This window comes from Pseudopipra pipra, chromosome 6, assembly GCF_036250125.1.
Source record: "Pseudopipra pipra isolate bDixPip1 chromosome 6, bDixPip1.hap1, whole genome shotgun sequence".
In the NCBI taxonomy this organism is placed as follows: Eukaryota; Metazoa; Chordata; class Aves; order Passeriformes; family Pipridae; genus Pseudopipra; species Pseudopipra pipra.
This window is the reverse complement of record NC_087554.1, coordinates 882,140-908,212: the sequence shown is the minus strand read 5'-3', so window position 1 is coordinate 908,212 and position 26,073 is coordinate 882,140. Positions and strand designations below refer to the sequence as shown.

The 26,073-nt window shown below is 51.7% G+C and overlaps 1 protein-coding gene and 1 long non-coding RNA gene across 2 annotated transcripts; one reads left to right on the top strand and one right to left on the bottom strand.

The window, feature by feature from the left end:
* Positions 1-74: 74 nt before the first annotated feature.
* IGHMBP2 (immunoglobulin mu DNA binding protein 2) lies at positions 75-25,977 on the top strand. The gene is made up of 15 exons (XM_064659793.1): positions 75-188; positions 912-1,081; positions 1,315-1,507; positions 2,145-2,242; positions 7,482-7,645; positions 8,394-8,594; positions 11,357-11,504; positions 13,991-14,165; positions 17,675-17,857; positions 18,469-18,587; positions 19,653-19,747; positions 20,049-20,172; positions 22,271-23,089; positions 23,504-23,676; positions 25,545-25,977. The coding sequence occupies exons 1-15, from the start codon at positions 115-117 to the stop codon at positions 25,740-25,742; spliced, it is 2,934 nt and encodes a 977-aa protein (XP_064515863.1). The 5' UTR covers positions 75-114; the 3' UTR covers positions 25,743-25,977.
* Positions 12,187-22,275, bottom strand: LOC135416665 (uncharacterized). Its single transcript, XR_010431662.1, has 6 exons — positions 21,934-22,275; positions 21,032-21,158; positions 18,936-19,059; positions 15,113-15,373; positions 13,975-14,220; positions 12,187-13,828 (listed from the first exon to the last, which is right to left on the bottom strand). It is a non-coding gene; the product is annotated as an uncharacterized LOC135416665 (long non-coding RNA).
* Positions 25,978-26,073: the final 96 nt, after the last annotated feature.

Genomic DNA, 26,073 nt, shown 5'->3' with positions numbered 1-26,073 from the left:
GCGGTGAAGGGGCGGGGCCACGGCGGGCAGTGGGCGGGGCGAGAGGCGGGGTGAATGAGCCGTGTCGCGAAGGGGCGGGGCCGCGGCCGTTGTGGGCGGGGCGTCGCGGCGGCCATGGCGGCGGAAGCGGCGGAGCGGCACCTGGAGCTGCTGCGGGAGGAGCGGGAGGCGGAGCTGGCCGAGAGCAGGCACGGACCGGGACGGGGAGGGACCGCCGGGGGCACGCGCGGCCCGGGGGAGGGTGGGGGCGGGCACCCGTTGTCACCCGTGGGCATCGGAGGGACCCTCCCCTAGGACCCACTGTCACCTACGGAAACCCTGGGGGACCCTCCCTTGGGACCTGCTGCCACCCGTGGGAATCTGAGGGACCCTCCCCTGGGACCCTCGTTCACCTGTGGAAACCCTGGGGGACCCTCCCTTGGGACCTGCTGTCACCCGTGGGAATCTGAGGGCCCATCACCCAGGACCCGCTGTCACCTGTGGGAAACCCTGGGGGACCCTCACCTGGGACCCTCTGTCACCTACGGAAACCCTGGGGGACCCTCACCTGGGACCTGCTGTCACCGGTGGGAATCTGAGGGTCCCTCCCCTGTGACCCGCTGTCACCCTTGGGAAACCCTCCTGTCACCTATGGGAACGCAGGTGTAATCCCGCCTTTCTAACCAGCCCCATCCCAGTAGGAAACCACCCCACAGGGCTCTGATCCATGGGGAACCCTGCTGGACTCACCCCTGTAGGGCCAGCTCGCCTGTAGCCATCCCTCTTAGACCTCTGTGTTGGGGGTGCAGACCCTTACCCAGCCATGAGGAGAGGGGTGCCAGGAGCCAGGACAAGGTCATTCTGCTCTGTCACCTGGAGCTTTGATTCTTGACCTCATCCCCATGGTGTTCTCGCCCCTGTGTGATTCCCAGGGCATGGCAGGAGAGCGTCTCCCTGAAGGAATTGCAGCGGAGGGGCGTCTGCTTGCTCAAACTCCAGGTCACCAGCCAGAGAACCGGCCTCTACGGGCGTCTCCTCGTGACATTCCAGCCCAGGAAATGGGATTCGGACTCCGAGCTGCCCTCCAACAGCTTTGGGCCTGGTAAGGGACATTCCAAAATTAAAAAAACAGATCTCAGAATCCTGGAATGGTTTGGGTTGGGAAGGGACCTTAAAGCCCACCCAGTCTCACCCCCTGCCACGGACAGTAACACCTTCCACTATCCCAGGTTGCTCCAACCTGGCCTTGGACACTTCCAGGGGTGGGGCAGCCACAGCTTCTCTGGGCGACAACACGTTTCCCGCCCTTCACGCTCTCCAAACTTGCCTTTGCAGGGGACATCGTGGGGCTCTACGACTCTGCTGGGCAGGGTGACCCAGTGGCCACCGGCGTCGTGACCCGTGTCACCTCCAAGGCAGTGACCGTGGCCCTGGAGGAGCCCCGGGATGGGGAGCTGGGCCTGGACCACGAGCGCTCCTTCCGCCTGCTCAAGCTGGCCAACGACGTCACCTACAACAGGCTCAAAAGGTCAGGGCTCCCCCGGGGTCCCTCTGCTCAGGGGCGGGGGAGCCACGGGAGAACTGCCAGCTTTGGTCCCAGACACTTCCCACTTCATTCACTAGGCTTGGTTTCTCTCCTTTCCCATCTCATCCCTCTTGCTCCTAACAGCAGCTCCACTGAGGGGAGGCATCCACCTGCCTTTTTGTGCTGCCTGCTGAGGGAATCCATCCCGGGATAATTCAGTTGGATTTGTCATGCTACAGCCTCATAACAGCCTAAATTCACTCACCTGCTGGCTGGTCCTCCTCTTCCCTTTCCCTCTCCAAGCTGTGTATTTTGGTCTGGTTGTATCACCTCTGGCACTCCCTGGGTTCTGTGTAGGGCCTTTTCCATCCTGGCAGGAGGACTGAAGAGTTCTTTGCTGGATTAACATTCTGAAAAAGCACATTTGGCTGTACCAAGCTGGAATAACGGGAAGTGGAAGCCTGACCAGCGCAGGGACGCGTGTGGGAACATTGGGGGATGCAGGAATTAGGTGGGATCAGTCTCGTGGGGGAATGTTGTTCAGCTCTGGAATGGTTCCATCTGTGCCCACAGCCTGTCTCTGGGCCCTTGGGAGTCTCCAAAGGAATTCCTGTAACCTGGATATTCCCTTCTTTGGCAGAGCTTTAACTGCACTCAAGCAGTACCGTGGTGGCCCGGCCTCCGACCTGATCGACGTCCTCTTCTTTGCTTCTGCTCCCAGGGCGTCCAGTGACACAAGTAAGGATCCTCTTTTTCAGTCAGGTTTTATGGGCATTCTTGGGAACTGCCCGTGGGAACACAAATAACTCGTGCTCCACGTACAGTTTTTATCCACACGTGCAGTCACTCGGCTCCAGGAAAGGCCCGAGTGTTGAACGTGGCCTTGAACACTCAGTGTTCATACTGGTTTGTACTGGGCACGTTTCCCTCATAGAAAGAGCCTTGGAAGAGACTCTTCAGCTGGTTAATGCTTCCCTTTTCTCAGAGCATGCCAAGGAAAGCGGAGTTCTGGCGTGACAGGCAGGATTTGTGATGGGGGAATCAGTTTGCGCACATTCACGAGCCTGAAATCCAATCCAGTTTATGAGGAATTTCTCATTTGCTTCCTGCCCCAGTCCCATCCACAAACTCCAGAGATGAGAAACTGCCAGTGCTGCTTCTCTGTTGCAAACCCAGTGACTGCCTCTGTGGGAATTAAGTGGCTGTTTGGAACAGCATGGGAACACTTGGATTTTTATTTTTACAGCCTTCTCGTTGCGTTCAGCCGAGTTGGAGCTCTGGTTTCATCCAATACTTAATGCTTCACAGCTTGCTTTTGCCAACAGCCGTCCAAAAAACTGGATATAAGTAGAATTCCCCTTTGTTGTGAGTCTTTGGAAAAAAGAAAAGGTGAAATTACACAGTTTAACCTTTCAGAGAAATCAAGGGGAGACCAGCCCCCCTGATCAACCCTTTTGGGGGCCTTGGTGCACTCACAGTTTTTGATGTGAGATAAAAGAATCAAATTTTCGTCTTTTAACTTTCTTAGCAACTCTGCTTTTACCCTTGAGGGAGCAGAACTGCCTCTAATGAGGGAAAACTCCTTCTCACGGGATTGCCAAGCGAAGCAGAGATGAATTTTACATCTCCCCAGCCCAGGCAGTATTGATGGACAGAAACATTCAGTCACATTAGGCAGGCAGAGGAGATGAAATATGAGAAGGCATCACCTGAGATCAGTAAAATACTCTGGCAGGGTACAAAGGCCTTCCAGTTACTTACTCCCCTTAGAGCTGCTTTCTACCCAACTAGAGATATTTTTTTTTAATTGAGGTTAATTCTAAGTTAAAATAAATTAGATTAAAATATTTTAACAGTATAATGTGATAAGTGATAAATATAATAAATAATATATAATATACCTTATAATTACATTGTACATTATATATTATGTTGTAATATAGAATAATATAATATTAAATACCAATATAAAATACTAATGTAAGTATGTATTATATATAATATAATTAATATTTTATATATATATAATATACATATACATATATATGTATATATATACGTATATATAAAATATACATATATACGTATATAATGTATTATATAATATAATATAATATTATATTATTTATATACATAATATATATACACGTATAATTATATATGTATGTATTTATATTAATATAAATAAAAATAAACATAAAATAAATAGTAATAATATAAATATTAATAATAAAGGTAAAAGAAATATTAAAATAAAATCTAAATGATTTATTAAAATAAAAATATAGATAATTACATTTATATGTGACATTTTAAATCATAAAATTATATGTTGATTTCAAAATTAAAATTAATTAGATTAATTTAGATAAATCCCTACCCAGGAATTAAATAATAATAATAATAAGTTCAAATAGATCCTTGAACTGCCAGCCTGCACTGAGCTGAAGTGCTGTGACACAGGAGGACACAAAAAGCTCCCAGGTGCTTCTCCACGTCACAGTGTCTCCTTTCATGACCCAGCACCCATTAGCCTGGTTTCTCTGGGAGATGCTTCCCTCCCTCTGTGCCATCCCATCCATTACCCGATCCCTAACAAACCCATCAGCAGGCTGAGTCAATAAGTTCTGTACAGCTCCTAAAATTGCCTGTCTAGACACACATCTGTGTCAACACCATTCTGGGATGTGATACAAGCTCGCTGCAATCCAAAGCCAGAAAGCCATAGGAAGGAGTGAGGGAAAAATCAGCTCCAGTGAGCGAAACGTGTGGCAGCAGAAGCCTAAACCTGATTTATTTTTTTTTTTAAGTGTGGGATAAAAATTAGAAGCCTTATTTTTCAAGCTGGACTTTTAGGTGTGTTCTGACGCCGCTGTGCATTTTAGTAATTAATTATCAGACACCAGCAGCCTAACCCAGCACGAGGGCCAAGTCCTTTCAAAAGACTTCAAAATGGAACAGTAAACATCCTTGTCCTAGCACAAGAACACGAGACAGGCTGTGGGAGGAACAACCTGTGGGACAGTCAAAAGAACAGGAAGGTGTCACCACTGGGTAGCTGGGATCTGCACCTGAGGGTGGGAGTGACACAAAGCACTCTCAGAGCTCACCTTGCTGCCTCCAGAAAAGTTCCAAGTGGGAGAATAAGCTTTCCAAAAAGGCAAGCTCTGAACTGAGCGGGATTTTTGCCCTTGTCAGACTCCCTGGGAAGCAGAATCCGGGCGCTCATCCGTCAGAAATGCTCTGCTTGTGTCTCTCGCACTCTGGCCTGCATTCGTGGCCCTGCTGGAGCTTCCACACCCAAAATCTCCCCCAAGCATTCCTTCCCCTGCTCCCACCATCCACGTGGGACTCCTGGACCCCAGTATTTTGGGAATGGGGGGAATGTGGAGAGGCTTTGCTTGCCAGCAGAGGCCAGCATTGCTCTGCTTGCTGTGCTCCCCACGGTCATCCAAGCGGGGCACATCCCTTCTCCCTCAGGAATCCTGGTTGTGCCTTACCTGTGAAGGTTACCAGTAGCTGCCAGCTCTCTCCTGTGATCCTGGGCTGGAGAAAGTGAGGAATGTTCATTTCTGTTCCCAGGAACTGGCTCCAAAAAGGCCTGGCTTGTATTTAAACCTGCCCGTGGCTGTAAAAACATTTGAAAGGAGAAAGAAGGAGGAAAAAGGCCTGGTTAAAAGGCAGGAATGTCCCCAGTAAAAGCCAGCTTGGCACTGGAGAAGCACCAGGGATTTAAAGCAAGACTTCCTTGGGCTTCTTGGCACAAGTCACTTGCAAAAAATCCTAAATGCCCCTTGTCCCTCGGCCACGTGACACCTCCTGTGATCACAGGGGGTGTGGAGAGGCCCCGAGGATTTCTGGGGGAGACTGAGCCACCCAGACAACTCAGATGCCAAATATTTCCCGGGGAGAACAGGGAAGGTTCCTGATTCAGGCTGAAGTACCCACCTGGACTGTGTCCAGCAGCACTGGCTGTAGTGAGGTTGTGCTGTGGAGGAGCTGCTGTTGGGGTCTGGTTTGCTCTTGGTGCCTCCACACACTGATGGTGAGGAATATACTGTGAAGAGTGCGCTTTCCCCATCTCTTTTTGGTGCAAAGACCCCTTTTCCTGGGCTTGAATATCACCCCCCAGCCTGCTGCCTCCCCAGAGCAGAAAATCACCTCAGTCCCTGGAAACGTTGGAGAGCCAACCCCGATGGCCAAGGTGGTTTGTTTTTTCAACACTACACCCCCTAAATCACGCTGTGTTTCAGGGCAGAATCACCTGGCCACCAGTGAGGCACGTCCCTGCTGGGCCTGAGGGTGCAGATTTCCATCCCTCCTCTCCATGGCCTGGTTGGGATCTGGGATGGACAGCCTCGGGCAAAGCAGGAGGCAGCTGTGCAGAGCTGATGCCCAGGGGTAGAGCTGGGCTAAGAGGTTCAAATCCTAAACCAATTCCTCATGGAGTCCTCTGGACCAGCCCTGCTGCAGTGGATAACCTGCAGCTCTACCTGGAGCCCAGCTGGTGGATGGAGAAGAGTTTGGAGGAGCCCAGCATCCCTTAAGAGGCTCTTCCCTCCTCCTCACCCCTTTGCCCAGCCCAGGAGAGGCACATTCCCAGGCTGCCCACACAGCAGCTCCTGGAAGCATGTGTTTGGAAGGGATGAGGGTGGGCACAAGCCTGGAGAAGCTCCTGAGCTCATCCTTGAGCAAGGAAACATCAATGACTCCCACGTCCCGGCTGTTCCTTCCTCACTGTGGGAAATGCCTTTCAGTTTTTAAGCTATTCTTGCTGCTTCCCCAGCCCATGGGATGTTTCCTGGTCTTCTCTCAGTCGTTAGCACACTCACCCAAAAAATTATATATAAACCAAGAGGCAGATTAACAGCAAAAAGTACCTTTGGCCCCAATTCTCCCTCCCTCACCACCTTTTTAGTGGGAGTTTTTTGTTTGACCCAGACACCTCGTTTAGTTGTGCTGCTTCAAAAGCCAGGGGTCCCACACAAGTTCACCTGGCTAAAACCAGGGGAAACTTCCCAGTTTTTAATCCAGCCCTTAATGCAAAGAGAGGGATAAACCACATGATGCCCAGCAGGGAACCATGCCCAGAGATGTGTCTTATATAAGCTTTTGTGGGAACATTATTTTCGGGAAACCTCAGTGTAATGAGTCATCATCTCTGCTGTAATTAACTCCCATAATGAACAAGGAGATTAGCAGCAGGATTAGGGGGGGGGATGAGAATAAATTTGGGCCTAAATGAGATAAATCTGGGAGGTTAAAAAGCAGCTTGTGAGAATTGGGTCTCTGCAGTGAAACCAATTCTCTTCCGATACAATTTGCATATTGTTTTTCTCTTTGTTCCCTTCCTTATGAAAGCTGAAACCAATTTTAGTTTTATCATTTAAATTGCTGTTCTTCTTATCTTTTCCTGCCTTCCTTGGTGACCAATACAGGGCTGCTATGTTCTGCTCACAGACTCTGTAGGTTTTCCTGCTGCTTTTTCATTAGTGCTGTGTTGGGTTTAACGGCAACGGGTGTCATTTGTTCCCAAGATCAGCTGTTTCCCTCCCAATTTCCACTGAAGATTCCCTAAATATGCTGGCTAACCTGTGAAGCAAACCCAGAGCCTCCTCCACAGCCAGGAAAACCCTCCTGTTTGATGTTAGAGCAGCTAAATTCCTCTTTAAAAAACTGGGAATTCTAACACAGACTGGCTGTGTTCACAGCTGAATGCAAAAATATCAAGGATGGGGAGGAAATGGGGAAGGCATGGATGCAGGATGGACAGCTTGTTTGTTTTGGAAGCATAACAAGCCTTACTTTTACATGCTGGGGTCTTTTATCCCCCTCAGTGCCTTCCTCCCAAGTTCCTCCTCACTATGAAATGGATTTGGGCTGGCTGCAGAGAGCTTCTTGTATTCCTGGATTTGTGCTTCTCAGCCAGCTCCCAGTTAGGGCACAGGTCCCAGTGACCCTCCTGCTGTGTCCCCAGAGCCTCTGAAGTTTTTCAATACCTCACTGGATGAATCCCAGAGGGAAGCTGTCTCCTTCTCCCTGGCCCAGAGGGAGCTCGCCATCATCCACGGACCACCCGGCACAGGGAAGACCACGACCCTGGTGGAGATCATCCTGCAGGCTGTGCAGCAAGGCCTCAAGGTGAGGGGCAGTGGCAGGGCTGGGGTGACAGTGACCACCTCTCCTTGTGTGGAGTCCTCACAGCACCCCCCAGTATCAGAAGGGACCTGCAAGGAAGCTGGAGAGGGACAACTCGTCAGGAACTGGAGTGGTGGGACAAGGGGGAATGGATTCAAACTGAAAGAGGGGAAATCTAGGTTGGATATTGGGAAAGAATTCTTCCCTGTGAGGGGGGTGAGGCCCTGGCACAGGCTGCCTGGAGAAGCTGTGGCTGCCCCATCCCTGGAAGTGTCCAAGGCCAGGTTGGATGGGGCTTGGAGCAACGTGGGCTAGTGGAAGGTGTCCCTGCCCATGTCAGGGGGTGGGACTGGATGGGCTTTAAGGTCCCTTCCCACCCAAACCATTCTGGGATTCTATGATTATTGTGCACACTCAAGGGCTTTGTGGCAGCTGGAGCAGCTCCCACAGGAGCTGTGCTAATCCAGAGCCTGGCTGGGCTTACAGGGATCAGGGACTTTCCCACCAGCTCTGATGAGGTGCTGATAGAAGCTTCAAAGCTCAGGTTTGCTATTTATTGTGGACTCTACACTAGTGCTGCAAAGCCAGGTGAGAATTACCTTTGGAGCCTGGAGGCCCTGGAGATGCCAGTGGTTTATTCCCAATAGGTGCATGTTGGTCTCCCTCTCTCTGCTTCCTCCTGCTTGGACACTGCTGCTCCAGGATTTTGGTGCCCTTGGAGGTACCAAGCAGCTGGTCTCTTCCCTGGCAGGTGCTGTGCTGTGCCCCTTCCAACGTGGCTGTGGATAACCTGGTGGAAAGGCTGGCCAGCTCCAAGGCCCGGATCCTGCGGCTGGGACACCCCGCTCGCCTGCTGGAGCCCATCCAGCAGCATTCCCTGGATGCAGTCCTGGCCCGTGGGGACAACGCCCAGATAGTGGCAGATATCAGGAAGGACATCGACCAGGCCTGGGTACGTGGCCCTGCAGCTCATCCCACACATGTTGCCTGGCTGGCAGCACCCCATCCACAGTCCTCCCTAAAATAAGGGACAGCTCTGCCACTTCTTAGATACCTGTGCTCCGGGTTATCCCAAAAATCAGCGGCTAGAGGCAAGTCAGTGACTAGTCCTGACATAATCCAACCTGCACACCCTGGTTAAACCAGGTATTTGGGGGTTCAGGATACCACAAGCCCCCAGGGATGCTCATTTTGGATCCTCCTGTGTCCAGGCAGGGGGTTTGTTGGTGAGGACAAAAGGACACTTCAGGGGCGAGAAAAATAATGGCAAAGTGCAGGGGACTAAACAGCAAGAGCTGGGAATGGATCCAGAGTGGCCTGGATTAATCCCATTTACTCTGATTGGAAGTTAGAAAATTAGATATTAGGAAGAAAATCTTCCCTGTGAGGATGCTGAGGCCCTGGCACAGGCTGCCCAGAGAAGCTGTGGCTGCCCCAGCCCTGGGAGTGTCTAAGGCCAGGTTGGACAGGGCTTGGAGCAACCTGGGCTGGTGGAAGGTGTCCCTGCCATGCTGGACAGGCTTTAAGGTCCCTTCCCCCCCAAACCATTCTGGGATTCCGTGATCTCCATCTGCTGGAAGGCAGAACTCCTCCTGGCTGAATCCCTCACGGAAGTGGGAGAATCACAGTCCCTGCTGCTGTGCCCTGCCCCTCACATCGTGTGTCTGGCATGGTTCCTGCCATCCTCTTCACCAGAGAAACATTCCCATCATTAATTCACTTCCTAATGAGCTGTCTGCCTGTCCTGACACTCCCTCCCACTCTCAGCCACCTCAAGTAGAAAGCAGAGCACATTTAAAAATGCATCTTTAATTTCTTCTTTCTCAACCTAGTTTTCCTAAACTTAACTTAAAAAGTAGCTCCATTCTCTGGGATGAGGTTTTGATACTAAGTTATTTTCCCTCCCCTTCTGGTGACAGCACTGTCCAGAAGCCATTTTTTACTTCCTAATTTATTTTCCATCGTGATTAATTTTGCTTTTCCTCTCCTTGGGAGACATTTGGAAAGCTGAGGGTTTTTTCACTGTTGATTCTCCATAGTAGAAGGGAAATTAGGGAGAAAGCAGAGCCTTCAGTGCTGAGGTCTCCATCTGCTTCCTCCCTAGGAAGAGGATCATGGTGATGGGAGGGAGGAACTGGCCACCAAGGCTTGTAGTCCAGCTTGTTTTGAGCTGCCCACAGTCAGATCTGTCAGAGAACATGACCCTGACTCGTTCCATCTCTCTCTCTGGGAAGCAGAAACCTCACCTCTGGGGTCCTGGCCCATCTTTCCCTCCTCCTGCCTCAGTTTCTCCCCTGCCACGTTCCCTACTTGTCCCTGTAATAATTTCTTCCTTTGCCATTCCACACTTTGACTCTTCTCACTCCTCCCCTTCCTCACAACCCCAAACCACAGGAGGGCCAGTGACAGAAATAAAACCCTGTGCTCTCTTTGGGCACTTCCTGCCCCTTTGTGCCTCCCTGCCCTCCTCAGCTGGCTTCAAGCTTCCCAGGATCTCAGCTCCTGGATGCTCTGCACCAGCAAAACTGCAGCCCCACAGTACCTGAACAAGAAAGGCAGCACAGGTCCAGGTCCAGGTCCAGGGGGATGAAGCAGGTAATCCAGGAAGAAAACCAGGCTCAGCCTGGCCTGGCCTTAAATACAGCTCCCAGACCAATGAGTGGGTGGGTGGGGGCCCAGATGAGACAGGTGGGGACAATTAGAGCCTCATGGCACCCATGGAGCCCTAATTAGGAATGGGTGAGATCCAGTCTGACCATGTGCCAGTCACCATCCTGTGCTCTGTTCCCTCTGGAATGTGCTCCCTGCTCCCTAAGCTGCTTCCAGAGCCCAAAATCAGGCAGATGTTTGGATCTGAGTGCTACAATCCATCATCAGAGAACAGTTGCTGTGGTTAATTTATTCACTGGATCTTTGCAGCAGAACAGACATTCCCCTTGGCCCTGCTGGCACTCTCAGCTTGCCCCTCTGATATTCCTGGTTCCATCAGGGAGGAAGTTGATGCTCATTTGCTTTGTTCCTTCAGCTCAGTCCACCTGTCCCTCAGGTCCAGCTAAGGAAGAGGTGCCTGTGTGGTCAGGGATCTGCCTCTCTGTCATCTCCCACCTGGAATTTCTCATCCCATTTTCACTCCACTTGACAGACACGTGAAGGTTTCAGAGTTTTAAATACCTACAAGTTCAACAGGCTGAGCAGAGGCTGCAGCATGAGCTCATCCACGTTAGACCCTGGAAAATCCATCCATCCGGAGCGTGACTGTAGGAACAATCAAGCCTTATTGGTTTGGCTCCATGTAAAAGCTTCTGTCTGCAACACTTCATCTTGATTATCAAGTCATTACCTCCAGGGAAATTATCCCAGTTTCCCTCTGGGATTGCTCAGGGTGCCTGCAGCGAGCCATAGCTGGGCTGAGGTCTTGTGGCTGCTGGTCTGGAAGTGCTGGTGCCCAGTGCTGGTGGTTTGATGTGTTAGATATATTTAACAGGGCTGCTAAAAAAAGCCATGGGCCTGTCTAGATGCTGCTCTGAGTCAGAGCAGCCCAGAGCTGCTGGTTTGAAATCCCAGTTACCCTCACCCAGCAGAGGCACGAGACCCCTCTTCCCAAACATTACCTCCTGCTCCGTGTCCAGATTTGGCAGGTCACAGGCTTGGGCTGTTGGATGGACTGAGCTGACCAGAAACAGTTGGTTCCATCCCGATTTTTCTGTTTCCTAGGCAAAAACCAAAAGGGCCCAGGACAAGGGAGAGCGGAGCCATTTCCTGGGTGAGATAAAGACCCTGAGGAAGGAGCTGAAGGAGCGAGAAGAAGCTGCCATGGCCTCAGCCCTCGGCCACGCCAGCGTTGTCCTGGCCACCAACACAGGTGTGGGATCTCCTTGTCCAGGATTTTTACCTCCCTTTGCCAGGACTCAGGCAAACCACGTGCCCTGCAAGGGTACCTGGGGGAGCTTGTCCTGCCCCAAGCTCTTGGGAGCTCAGGGGGGTCTCCCAAAGCCCTCCACAGGGGGATGCTCCCAGTTTGCACTCTGGCACAGGGGGTTGTTTGGCACAGAACACGTGTCTGGAGGGGCCTTTGTTAGCTCTGAGTAGGAGCTGGGAGTTCAGTGAGTAAACAAGAGCTGCTGGAGGTGTGCAATCTGCTATTGATTGCATAAGTCACGTGGAATTGCTTCCCTGCTTGGATTGTTTCCAGAATTGATGGAATCCAACACGTGTTTCCAATGCCTGCTCTCAGTCTGCCTGTTGTTAGTGCTGTGATCACCCAAGTGATTATTCCTGAAGTGGGGAGACATAAGATAAACCTTAGTCCCTCTTGGCCTCACAAAAGTCCTTAAATATCTGTCTTTAAAAACATAAATTATATATATTTATTTTATATAGTATATATATATTATATACTTCATTATATATAATATATAATAAATTACAATGTATTTTATAATAATTATAGTATATTTTATAATAACAACTTATAATAATTATATGTATTATAATAATTATAATATATTATTATTACAAATAATATTATATATTATAATATAGTATGTTATATGTTGCATAATATATAATATATGTTTATATTTTTATATATATAATATTCTTATATATTAATTTTAATATAAATTTCGTATATTCACTTTTAATTTATTAATTACTTATTAAAAACAAAACAAGAAAAAGTGTGGTGTGACACAGGATTTAGGGAGCAGATCCAGGTATCCATCAGGCATCTGCATCTACAGGTAGGAAGGTAATACCCCTGCAGTCGAGGGGGATGTGAGTGGTTAAAGTTTAACACATGTTAAAGGGCTTTTCTAGCTCAGATGTTTAATACTCCACTTATAATCTTCAGATTTAATTGCTCAGGGATCATTTCCTGAAGGGAAACATCAGTAATTTTAGGTCATAAAAAAGAACTCATGGGGCAAGTTACTGGGGTGAAGGTTAAAGGAAAGATAAGTATTCCCTTTATTCTCTAGGATTTGGCCTCTCCCTTCTTTTAACCTTGCCTGGAAAACGGGGAGGTTTCCTTTTTTTCCAGCAAAACTGGTATTTTCGGGGGATCAGCTGTGATTTTTCTCCTGGGGCTGGGGCTTCCCAGCTGGGGGGTCTGGAATTCTGCTTCAGAGAGAGCTGGTGGGCGAACCAAGGGGTTGGATTTTGTTAAGCAGTGGTGGGATTTCTCTGGACCCGTGGGATTGGGGGGAATTCTGCAGCCCAAGTGCTCTGCCGGTGGCTTCAGCCCAGAGAAAATCTAATCATGGCAGCACTCGGGGACATGAGTGGCCTTTAATTAATGGCAGTTTAATAAACCCATGGCTGGGAGGGAAGAAAACCAGGCCATGCTGGTACAGGCTGGTTTAGACAGGAGGAAACTTCCATTTCTTCTCCTTCCACCCTCGGCGTGGCCAAAGGCATAAGTCAGGTTATAACTGTGCCCCTCTTACCAGAGTGGATTCATATAGGCTGGAAAAACAGCTTTTAAAGGAAAACAGGGTGTCTTAGATGACAAGCTGTAAGATCTGAAGTGATGCAGAGGTGCAGAGGCAGCAGGATTTATGGTGGCAAAGCCAAATCCCCCCTCTCAGAGCTGCTTTCAAAGGAGGAAAGCAGGAAGAATAGCACAGGAGCTTTGGGAAAAAAAACACCTCTGTGAATAAAAATCTTCTCTCCTGGCTTGCTGGCTTCTTAACCCTGCTCTCCTCCTTTTGCATTCTTTTTCCTTATGATTTGGGTGAGATTTTGATGCCCCTGACATCCAGATTTCTGATCAATGCGTGGATCGGTATCAGGTAGGTCTGGCTTAGAGCAGGTTGTGTGCCAGGGTTATTTGTTTGATGTTACAAACGGGCTTCTGATACTAAAAATTAGCCCTTGCTGTGGTGGCCTGGTTACTTGTCCTGTGCTTTCCCTTCTCCCAGTGCCATGAGGAAGGACAGAGTGGCACAGCCAGGGGGTCAGCAGGGCAGAGGAGTGGGGGCTCAGCCCGTCTCTCCGTCCTGGGCTGTCCCCCACTTCTCAGACTGGTGGAGCTGCAGTCCCTCACCCTTCCAGTGTTGGTGATGAGGAGTTCTGTTTGCACTGGGGGGGCAGCAGGAAGGTGGGTGTTCACTGCTCTGCTCTGGGTGAAGCATTCCAGGATCTCGTTCTCTTTGGCTGCTGTTTTCCAAAGAGTCTTGGAAGCTTCTGGGCCCAGATGCCGGGGGGAAAAAAAAAAGGGGACAAACAGGAATTGGCAAAAACAATCCTGACATACACATATCAATGTATACGTGCCTGGCATGGGCTGCAGAGCTGGATTTCTAAATCCCTGCAAAGAAATATCACTGTACCTTCTGCTTCCATCAGGTGCCTCCTCCGACGGCCCGCTGAAGCTGCTGCCCGAAAACCACTTCGACCTGGTGGTGATTGATGAGTGTGCTCAGGCCCTGGAAGCCAGTTGCTGGATCCCTCTGCTGAAGGCTCCCAAGTGCATCCTGGCCGGGGATCACAAGCAGCTGCCCCCCACCATCGTCTCCCACAGGTACAGTCCCAGCTCCTCCTGTTGTTTTTGTGGCCCAACGCTTCCGAATCCTCACCTGTGGAGATATTTCATAATGGGATTATTTGTTGGATCTCCCCCTCCCCACCCACCCACCCAGGGGCTGGTCACGCTGCTAGAATTCCATCAGAGCTGCGTTACAGATGGTCACTGCTGGAAGTTTCGTGTGGCTCCATCCCAGCAGGTTTCTCCTGGGAGGTGGTGCCTTTACCTGCAGCTTATCCCAGCCAGGGAACAGGGAGAGGCCCTGTGTCTGCTGGGCAACTGCCCCGGGGCTTCCAGGGCTCTGAGTTAGCAGCCAGGGAGAGCAATCCCACAGGAAGCCTTTGGCTCTGCTGTGGGATTGCTGGGAATTCTCAAAGGTGTGTGTGCCACCACAGTCCCTGCAGACCAGGAGAAGCAGCACAGAGGCTGCACAGATCCCTTCCACCTCCTCCTGTAGGTAATTCCAGAGCTCTCCTGAAGGCCCCGAATCACCTGCCACCTCCTCTTTGGTTCAGGGAAAGGGATGAGCTATTTCCAGGGATGATTCATGCGGAGGACTCCAACCCTTCCTCCCACCTTCCCCTTCTCCATTGATGACAGCGGGCCTGGAGTGGGTGGGCTCCTATTTTGGGGTCTAAAGTGAGCAGGGATGGATCCAGGCTGGCAGGAGGCTCGGCTGTTACTACACCAGGGGAAGTCAGCCCTGCTCAGGCAGGAAGCTCCTGTCCAGCAGGAATGCTGGGGTACTCCAACTGCCTTCCTGTTGCCTGCTTTTTCCTCCATGGATCCAGCATTTATCACTTATTATCATCAGGTTTTTTTCCCTTGAGGCTTAGGGAATGTTTGGTGGAGAGTCTGAAGGGTGCTCCTCTTGCTTTCTGACACATCTGGGGCTATCCCAGGATGCAGAGGGTATCCCACCACACCCCTTGCAGTCCACTCACCTGCATCTTGTCTATGCTGGATGATTTCTCCTGAGAGCTCTTCCCAGCAATGGCAAATTCCAGCCCCTTCACTGGCAGCAGCTTCAGACCTCCATCTGGATTTTGGCCCTGTCCCAATGGGCACCTCAATGCCAGGACACTTCCTGCAGTCTGACAGGAGCATTTGTTTGCTGGTGTTCATTTGAGCCTTCATTCCATCCTTTCCTGGCAGCCCGATTAATTCATCTCCACATCGAGGCTCTGATTTATTAACTGTACTCCCTGCAGATATCAGCAGATATTTATCAAACCTCTTGCTGTCACAGCTCATTTCTTAGACAAACACTGGGGTGTTTTGCTGCTTGTTTGCTAATGGTCAGTCTGGGTGTCTGCACCATCCCAAATCCTGTCGAGACTGAATGGATCTGCTTTCACTTTGCCACTGAAGAACAAGTGTCAGGCCTTGGGTTCCTCTGCCAGCTTCCACAGCTGGAATAGGACATGCTCCCCTCCTCCTTTATATTTGCAAGGATTAAAAAAAAACAAACCCACAATATCCAGGGAAAAGGGGGGATTCTGCACAGCCTCACTACTGCTTTACCTTTCTGTGAAACCTCTTAAAGCTTTACCAGGTGGAAAAACCCAGGGCACAGAGCAAATACTTTCTGCATCCACAACAGCCTCAGCCTGGTTTTGCCATCCAGGAGCAACGGATGTGCTCCTGGATGCACATCCATTAATTAACCCTGTTAATGTGGAGTTCTTGAGGCAGGAGAACACAGTGACATCCTCCTCCAGGCTCTTCCATCCAAATTCAGTGTGTGCTGCAGAGATCAGTCACACCAGCATCTCCTGTCTCAGGGGTGAATAAGAAAAGGGCACACTGTGCAATCGTGTCTGTCCAACCTTTTCTCCCAGTTCTCTTTGTCTAAAGCAGCTGATACGTAAAAAATGTCTGCTCAGGGCACTTAGGATTTTGTTGGCTTAGAAATCAACCGCTGCAGGAATTAATTGAGTGGTAAAATAATAGAAATTATTAACAGGTGAAATATTCTCGAGCAGTTTAATTCCTCATTATTAATTCAGCATGTAGCATCACGTAGAGCCCTGTGGTGGGAATGGAGCTGGAAGGGTATGGAAGAGCATTATTCCTGAGGCTTGCTGGGAGATTTAATGGATGTTTCACCTGAGTGCAGACAGCTCTCCCTGCTTAAACTCCCCCCTTGCCCAGGAGATTCAGGGTCTGTGGGAGGGATCAGGCAACATGACAGCACCTTCTCATTCAGGAGCAAAGCTAATTTCTGGTAACTGGAACGCATTTCCCAACCCCCCATCCTGCTCTGTCCCTTCACTCCAGCCCACCCCTGGCAAACTGCTGCCTCCCACATCCTGCAGCTGTGTCCATTCAGAGGTTATTCCCCATTTTTTTCCCCTATGATCCAGCAGGAAGGAGGGCTAATGAAACCCAGCTTCTTGGAAAGATCTGTCCTTAATTTTCCCTTCTGCAGATTTAGTGACTTTGCAGTTCTCTGGTTGTATTTTCCAAGTACCTGTTGGGAGCGTGGCAGGACTGGCCAGTACCACAACAATCCCTCACTGTGGGGCTGGAATTCCCAGGGCAGGGATTGGATGTGTGCTGTGGCCCTTAGCCTTGATGGAAATCATTCTCCTGAGCTGTCCTCTATCATCATTTCATCATCTTTGTGCTGGTTCATTGTGTCTGGCAGCAGCCAGCACCCCCTCACTGTCAGGCACAGTATGAAAAATCTCTTCATGCTCACAAAATTCAGGCACAACAACTTCCATCTTTCTTCCTCAGACGGTGCCTCCGGCTGGTGCTTCCAACAAACCCTCTCTGTCAGTGAAGGCAAAGCAATTAAGCTCCCAAAAGGCTAATTTCATTAGGATTAATTTGTGCCACAGGGCCTCTGCCAGAGGTGATGGGGTTTGGTGGGTGATGAAACAACGATCCCTGTGTTAGCCTGGGGGGAGCGGCCAGGGAAGGATGAAAACAGTGGAGCAGCAGGTGTCTGGGTGAAACATCAGCAAGGGCTGGCTGTGTGGACACCAAGCATTCCAGAATTTGGAGTTGAGCTCTGATCCTAATACACTGGGTGATGCCGACACCGTGGCTGAGCTTGTACTAATGCCAGTGTAGCCTTATGCTGATGGATCACAGAATCCCAGAATTGTTTAGGCTGGAAAAGACCTCCAAGGTCTTCGAATCAATCTGTGACAGATCCCCACCTTGTCACCTGGACCTGCCACTCCGGTTCAGTCGCTCCTTGGAACACCTCCAGGGATGGGGACTCCACAGCCAACACTGCACCCTCCTGGCACCTGTGGGTGAAACAGGGGTGACAGTGCCACCCCAGCAGGGCCACATGAGGTCGCTGAGCAGGGTCTGGAGTAGGTGCTGCAGGTGCTCCAACAGCATTCCAGCTTACCCATCGGCAGCATTCCGACTTACCCGCCGGCACCGACGGGCGCCATTCACGTCTGTCGCCGGGTGCTGGTTGAGCTCAGCCCAGCGCGGGTCCCGCCCGTGCCCCGGGCCCCCTCTGAGGTGGTTCTCCCCCGCAGGGCCGCGGCCCAGGGCCTGTCCCTGAGCCTGATGGAGCGGCTGGCGCGGCACTACGGGGAGCGGGCGGTGCGGATGCTGACGGTGCAGTACCGCATGCACCGGCTCATCATGGACTGGGCCTCCTCGGAGCTCTACGGCGGCCGGCTCAGCGCCCACCCCTCCGTGGCACAGCACCTGCTCAGGTGGGGCGCTTGCTCTCTGCTGGCACCTGAGCTGAGGTGTCCTCCTCATCCCCTTCCCCAAGGGGTTTTCTGTTCCTGCTGTCCCGGCGGTGGCGTTTGCGTTTGGTCCTTTGGTGCGCTGAGGGAATGGTAATTGAGGGAGGTTTGTCCTTTTTTGCTGCCCGACCAGAGGTCAGGCAGAGTTCACAGAATCATAGAATCAGCTGGGTTGGAAGGGACCTCCGAGATCATCAAGTCCAACCCTTGGTCCACTACCGCTGTGGTTACTAGGCCATGGCACTGATGCCACATCCAGTCTCTTTTTAAAAATCTCCAGGGACGGAGAATCCACCACTTCCCTGGGCAGCCCATTCCAATGTCTGATCACCCTCTCTGTAAAGGTTATCTTGTGTGTGTCCTCCTTTGGCATGGGAGCGTGGAATCCCGGAATGGTTTGAGTGGGAAGGGACCTTAAACACCATCCAGTTTCCATGGGCCCACCTTCCACTAGCCCGGGTTGCTCCAAGCCTTGTCCAACCCAGCCTGGAACGCTCCCAGGGATGGGACAGCCACAGCCCCTCTGGATACTGCAGAGCATTGTTACCTGTCCCTTTCCAAAAATCCTTGTGCAGGGACCTGCCAGGTGTCTCCTCCACAGAAGAGACCACCATTGCCTTGCTGCTCATCGACACCGCTGGCTGTGGCCTGTTTGAGCTGGAAGAGGAGGATGAACAGTCCAAGGGGAATCCAGGTACCGTTGCTTGGGAAATGCCATTGCCCAGAATGGATGGTCTGAGGTGCTCAACCCTCCATGGGGCCCCACATATCCCAGAGGTGTCCCCCTTGGGGAAGGTGGGGATCCAGGGAGCCTTGCTCAGCTGAGGGATCATCCCCCTCCATAAATCCTCAGGCTCAAAGAACTCTGAGCTGGACCAGAGTGGCCATGGGGCCGTGGTGACAATGTCCAGCGTGGGGGTGGCCAGCCCGTGTCCCCTTGCAGGGACATTCCTCCATGCTGAGGACTAGGACAGGGTGGAGGATCCCTGTGGCGGGTGCTTTACACCGTGGAAGGGCAAACAGCAGCAGGCAGAGCACAAACCTGTGTTGGGAAGGCTGTGGGCAGGGCTCAGAATTCCTTCCCAGTCCTCTGCTCCTTCCATGAAATCCTGTCTGGCTCTTCTCCAGGGATTTTCCTAAGACATCAGGTTCCTGCTGCTTTTCACCTTAAAAAAATAGGTTTCATTATGGAGCTTGAGCATAAAGTCAGGCTGGAAAATACGACAGTTTTTACCAGTTAAAATACCTTTTACCCCACCAGCATTTTAGTGCCTCATTTTTCCATGCACCATTCCCAGGGCCCCACTGAACAGTGACAGGCTCTTGTCCCCTCACAGAGAGCCCAAAAGCCTTGTCTGAGAGAACTCAGGGATTTGGAGCAGGGGATCAAAAGCACAGCTCCCCAGGTTTGGGAGGCAGCCTCTTGGCACAGCTCGCTGCAGTCTTGATGTTTATTGCTGTGTTTTGCTGCAAAGCAGAAGTCCAGCCAGTGAACCAGGGAAATAATTCACATTTGATTTAACTTGTCCCTTTAGATCCCTCTGAACCAGGCACCTTTCCTGCTGTTTGGCAGAGCTCTGGACCAGGGTGTCCTGAGCCTCTTCTGCTGTTTTAGGGGCTGGAGCAGGGTCTCCCTGAGCCTTTCCAGCTGTTTAAGGGGAGGGAGCGAGGTCTCTCTGAGTTTTTCCTGCTGTTTTATGGAAGCTGGGCACGTTTCTCTGGCCTCTGGTCCCCCTGTCACACTCTGTTTCTGCCCCAGGGGAGGTCCAGCTGGCCGGGCTGCACGTCCAGGCCTTGGTGGACGCTGGTGTGAAGGCCAAGGACATCGCTGTGGTGGCTCCCTACAACCTCCAGGTGAGCTGTCCCTCTCCTGGCATTCCCCCTCTCCCTGCACACGGAGCACCACAATGTCCCAGAGACTGGCAGAGCCAAATTTAATCAGCATTTGGGGCCAACTCCTCCACATTTGAGCAGCTCGAGGCCGTGGTGGGAGGAGATGTTAGTTAGATGCACCATCCCCACCCTCAGGAATCATCACCTGACTTCCAGGAGGTGCAAGCAGGTTTGGGAAGAAGGGATTTCCCCCAGATTGTGCCATTTTAACCCTTTTCACCCCTGTCTTTCCTTTAAAAGCTACCTGTGGCCTGTTTTCCAGGTGGACATGCTACGAGAGCACCTTTGTCACAGCCACCCCGAGCTGGAAATCAAATCAGTTGATGGTTTCCAAGGAAGAGAGAAGGAGGCAGTGATCCTGTCCTTTGTCAGATCCAACAGGAAAGGTAAGAGCTCGCTGCTGGAGCGTGGTTCCATGGGGAATGGGAAGGAAATGGGAAGGAAGTCGTGCAGCCAAGCACTGTGGTTTGATTGCAGTGCTCTAGGACTTGGCTCTGAATGGAATTACTGGCAAAATGCTTCCTTTTCAGCCTTTTTTGTTTAATTAATGAATATATTTGCTGTCAGGGTTGCAGAGGAGGCTCCCATGGTACAGCAGGTTCAAAGGGGCTGGGACTGCTCAGTTCGGAGGTTTTCTGGCTCTTGAGGCCTCAGAAATGATTGAATGAAGCAATAAGAATGATGATGATGATAATGATGATAATAATACTAATAATAACATCACATCCCATTAGCCCCACATTTACTGGAGTTGGGGGGTAATTTACTGGGTTTGGAGCCAATTCTGGGTCGGTTCCCTGCAGGAAGCAAACAGGAGCTGGCATCCCAAGTCAGGCACGGAAAATGCAGCTTTTGGGAGCAAAATCTAGAGCGGAAAATCAAGTTCTTTCCTATCAGCAGCTTCAGAGAAAGTTAATAGCTGGAAAAAAGCTGCTGCCCTGGGGGCACGAGGCTCCTGTGGGGGAGTGGAAGGATTTTGTGGAGCGCTCCAGGACCCCTCTGTCCCGTGCAGGGATCAGTGCCCTTTCCAAAGCCACAGGAGGCACAGCCCTGCTGCCCTGCCTGTGCTGCTGAAGGTGAAATGCTGAGTGCTGATGGCAGGAAGGGGGGGAAAAAAAGGAGGGAAAGTACGCATGGAAGGAGGAGGTACCTTTTTTTCCAAGCCTAGAGGAAGAAAAGCAGCGTTGTGGGGAGAATGGAGGTGGGGACAGCACTAAGAATAGTCCTTATCCAGGAGTGACTCACCCCTGTGCTGGTGGGAGCTGGTGTCCCAGGAAGGTGGGTGTCCTCAGCCCCTTTCCCTGCACAGGGAGCAGCCAGAGCTCAGAAGTGGGGCAGGAATTGCCTTCCTGGGGGCACAGGGAGGCTTTTCCTGCATGGGGTACAAGAGATGATATTGATGCTCTCTGAGTCCCTTGGGAGAAGTCCATAACCTCTTGCAGCTGCGTTTCTCCACTCAGAGCAGGCCAGGGACCTTGACCTGTCCCTCTGCCACCATTCCTGATCCAGCAGGAAACCTTTTTCTTCTTTTCAAAGGAAATTGTTCCCTGTGAGGGTGGGGAGGCCCTGGCACAGGTTGCCCAGAGAAGCTGTGGCTGCCCCATCCCTGGGACTGTCCAAGGCCAGGTTGGACAGGGCTTGGAGCAACCTGGGCCAGTGGAAGGTGTCCCTGCCCATGGCAGGGGGTGGGACTGGATGGTGTTTAATGTCCCTCCCAACCCAAACCATTCCAGGATTCTCTAATTCCCAGATCAAAGGAGTTGGACTTGCCCCTCTAGCCAGGCTAAACCACATCAGAGGAGCTGGGAATGGATCTCCGAGCTCCAGAGCCCGGAGAGGGGCTCACCCTCACCCCATCCCTCAAAAGCAGCACAAATTAGGCTGCTCAGGCACGGCAGGAGCAGAGCCAGGCTGGGCACAGCTCCGGTGGAGGCATTAATCTCTTCCCGACTGGCCTCCTCTCTATTCCCTGGAGCTGGAAGCTCGGCAGCCGCCCACGCTCCCCTTCTCGCTGGCTGATCCTCCCTGAGTCATCCCAGCACTGCTGCTCTGTGAGCAGAGGAGAACCTCCCCGAGCTCCTAAATGGCTGTTCCTCTAGACCCTCCAAGGACGAGGGAGCTCTGTAGGACAGGGGGAGGTTCTTTACCTGCAGTTCCCCCTCTGTCGCGAGGTGAGCCTTTTCCACGCCGCTCCAGCGTTGCCTTCGCTCCCAGATCCAACCTGGTCTCGTGTTGTGGGCCAGCCAGGGAAACATTTCTCCTCTCCACGTGCCTTCCATCCTCTTCCCTATCCCAGGAGCTCAGTGTGGAGCCCTGGCTCTGGCTGCGGGTGGCGAAACACAGGTAGAATGAGGAATGGGATGGTGTGAGCGGGGACCCCGTAAACACCGACTCCCACCCTTCCACCAAGCAACCCTTGGGTCACTGGGACCGGCCCCTCGCCTGGATCCCTCCCTCCCACGGCCCTTCCCGTCCCTGTCCCAGGTGAGGTGGGTTTCCTGGCGGAGGAGCGGCGGATCAACGTGGCGGTGACGCGGGCGCGGCGCCACGTGGCCGTGGTGTGTGACAGCCACACCGTGGGCAGCCAGCCCTTCCTGCGCCGCCTCCTGGACCACTTCTCCCGCCACGGCCACGTCCGCTCCGCCTTCGAGTACCTGGATGACCTCGTGCCCCAAAACTACTCCGGGAAGGGCCGGGGCGAGCGGCAGCAGGGCCCGAAACCGCCCGCGGCGTCCGGCCCCAAACCGCGGCCGGCTCTGGGCGGGAAGCAAAAGGCGGGAGCAGCAGCCGGAGCTGGGAGCCAGAAACAGGGAGCACGTTCCTCCCGGAACACCGCCGGAGCTGGGAGAGAGGACTCAGGGACAAAGGATGCCGGGGACAGGTTCAGGGCCGCGCTGGTGGCGTTCCTGGCGAGCGGCGAGGTGCAGCTGGATTTCCCGCCGTCCCTGAATTCCCACGACCGGATGCTGGTTCACCTGCTGGCAGAGGAATACGGGCTGCAGCACCTGAGCTCCGGGGAGGGCCGGGACAGGTACATCAGTGTCCGTAAGAGAGACCCCGTGGAGCCCCCCGAGCCGCCCCCCGAGCCCCCGCAGCCCCTTCCAGAGCCTGAGCATCCCAGCGGGAGCACCCCTGTCCCTGCGGAGCCGGGGGGGAGCAGCGAGGGCTCGGGGAAAGTGGACCTGAAATCCCTGCACCTGGAGAGAGTCCAGAGGGAGAAAGCCAGACGGGAGGAGGCGGCGGGAAGGAAGGTGCGGGAGCCCGGCACCAGCAGCAGGAAAAAGGACAAAAGCGAAGCCAAAGGTAGGTCAGGCTTTTCCTAACCAGCACAATTAATGCTCTTCCTTGAGCGAATCTTAATCCCTGTGGGTTTGCTCCAGACCTTGGGATTTGCCTATGTGCATGAAGCATGTGGCTCTTGGAAAGCTCCCTGGTCCTTGTCAGAGGGGTGGGAACTGGCAGGAATGTGCATCAGTTGGCTACAGCGTCTGGGGAGAGGGGTTTGGGTACCTGGAGGCACATTCCTGAAGTCAGAAGAAAAACACTGGGGACCCTTTCCCAGGAAAGAGGCTCAGGGGTTCCGTGGGAGACTCCCAAATGCAGAGAGAAGAGCTAAGGGGGTCCACACTGAAGGAAGCAGAGGCAGCCCAGGCTGTGGCTGTAGGTGGGTGGGTTTGTTGCCAGTCCCCATTCCAGGTGTCTGCTCACCTTTCCCAGGAAAGCCGGCGGTCGGGAGCGGAGCAGGAGAAGATTTCGACGCTCTGATCTCTGCGGCCATGGAGGCTGACAGGACCTGTGCCTTCCCCCGCTGCAAAGCCTCTGTCACAACCCTGGGCCAGCTCTGCCACCACTGCCACCGGTGCTACTGCCTCAGCCACCACATCCCTGAGGTACAGCAGGGCGGGCTTGACCTGGGAATGTTCCCTGTGCAGCTCCCTGGGCAGGGTTTCCTTGCAGGGGGTTTCAGCAGGGCCCTCCCTGTCACAGTCTGTGCTGAGCTGCAGGTACACAGGGCTGCCAGGTGCCACACCTGGGCTCTGCCCACCTTCTTTCCCTCTCACTTTGCCCTTCTTTGGCATTTTCTGGCATTTATACTCTCAGGCCACCGAGGCAGGGAGGAGAAATGGAGAGGCACAAGCTTAAGGCAGTGACTCAAGGGAGCTTAGACTCGATTCCCAGCCCTTTGCAGATTCCCTCTGCACCCCCAGGGGTGATTTCCAGCCCTTTCCAGATTCCCTCTGCATCCTGGGGACGGCTCCCCAGCACGGAGAAGTGCTGCCTGGTCAGCAGTTCAGAATTCCCTGTGCCCCTGACCCTCCTCCCACAGCTCCCAGGCGCAGTTCCGTGCCCTGTGGAGCCTCCTGGAGCTCAGCAGCCCTATAAATCCTTGGCACAGCTTTTCCCCCTGTCAGGAGCTATCTGTTTCCATGGCAAAGAATAGCTGTATTTATGGTCACTCACCATCCGGGGGGATGTGAATTTATGTCCTGCAGAATCGCCTCTCCCTGCCGAATTGTAACGAGCCTCCAGTTGTAGGGATTCAAATCCCTGTTGGACGGTTTTCCTTGCTTTTTAAAGCCCATCCCTTTTCCCAGATGTTATCAGGCTTCGATGTGGAATAGCCCCGGGGCTTTTGCCACGGCTCTCTGGGACCCCAGTTCGTGGAAACATAAATGACTTCGGGATGGACCAGGAGAAGGGGTCAGATTTTAGGATCTCACCTGTGGGAGATGATTCTGGTGTTGGATTTGGCTCCACACCCCTCAGACACGGCCAGGGCTGGAGCACAGGCTGGGCTGGGAGAGCTTTGCCTGCACAGAACGAGCTTTATGAGGGTTTTTTAACTCCACTGCAGGAGACAGATCAAATTACATGAGAGGAGCAGATCCGTGGCTAAAAAGGTCTCTTATTCCCCAAATTACTTTTCCCAGTTCACTGGAAAGGAAGTGGAAGGAGCCACTTGAAACATCCCAAAGGATGATTTACTTGCCTGGGCAGAGTCCAGTAGCAGAAAAATCACCTTTATGTATTTTGTGAGAGGAGCTATAAATGATGGTTTAACAAAATATATAGTAATACATAAGAATAAGTAATAATATTAAGCATCAATTTATTATTAAGAATAAATAATGATAATGAATAGTAAACAAAAATAAAAATTAATATATAATAGTATAAGCAGAAGGAGCCACTTGAATCATCCCAAAGGATGATTTGCCAGCTGTGCAGTCCGGGAGGAGAAGAATCCCCTTTATATTTTGTTCTAAAGCATAAATGAGGGTTTAATAAAATACATAATAATAAGAAATCATTTATTAATAATACTAAAAGGTGGATTATAATTAACAATAAATAATGATTATAATATCTGATAAATCTATAAATTTATATAATTTGAAAATAATGATAAAATATAAATATTAATAAAATGAAAATTAAATTAAAAACTAAAATAAAACAAATCTATGTGTATATATAGTATTATATATAATATATAGTATTATATATAATATATAGTATTATATATAATATATGGTATTATATATAATGTAATAATAATAGATAACAATAAATATAGATAATAAACAATAATTAAAAATAAATAAGAATGTAAATCATGGTTACTAATGATAGGAGATGGTTTTAGGAGGATGGGAAGGTGGAAGAGGAATTCCACGCTCCGGGAATGAAACCCCCTGGTTCCCAGGTGGGTGATCCCTGCCCTGCTTCCCAGCTGGTGTCCGTTCTCCCCCTGCAGGTCCACGGCTGTGGGGACAAGGCCAAGGCCCAGGCGCGGCAGCGGATCAGCAGGGAAGGGGTCCTGTATCCCGGGAGTGGCTCCAAGGACAAATCCCTGGACCCAGCCAAGCGAGCCCACCTCCAGCGGCGCCTGGACAAGAAGCTCAGCGAGCTGACGAGCCAGAGGAAGGGCAGAAAGAAAGACAAGGAGAAATGAGGGACCTGAATCCCGCTTTTTTAACCTCAGAGCTGCCGCTCAGCCCTCCCAGGCCGGAGCTGCTGAGCCCTGGGGGGAGTGGGGGGCTCGATTTTGGGGGGGACACAGCCTGGAGCCAGGGGCTGGGGAGGGAGAGGTGCTGTATTGTCCTGGTTATCCGTATGGACACGGTGATGGATGTTCACAGAGGCTGGAGCTCACGGTTACAACAGGCATTAAACACCCAAAGCAATGAGCTGCCACTGTCACGTCAATCCCTGAGGCAGCAAAAGATGGATGTCTGGGAGCAGGAAGGTGGGAGGCACCAGAAACCCCGGGTGACCCTCTGCTC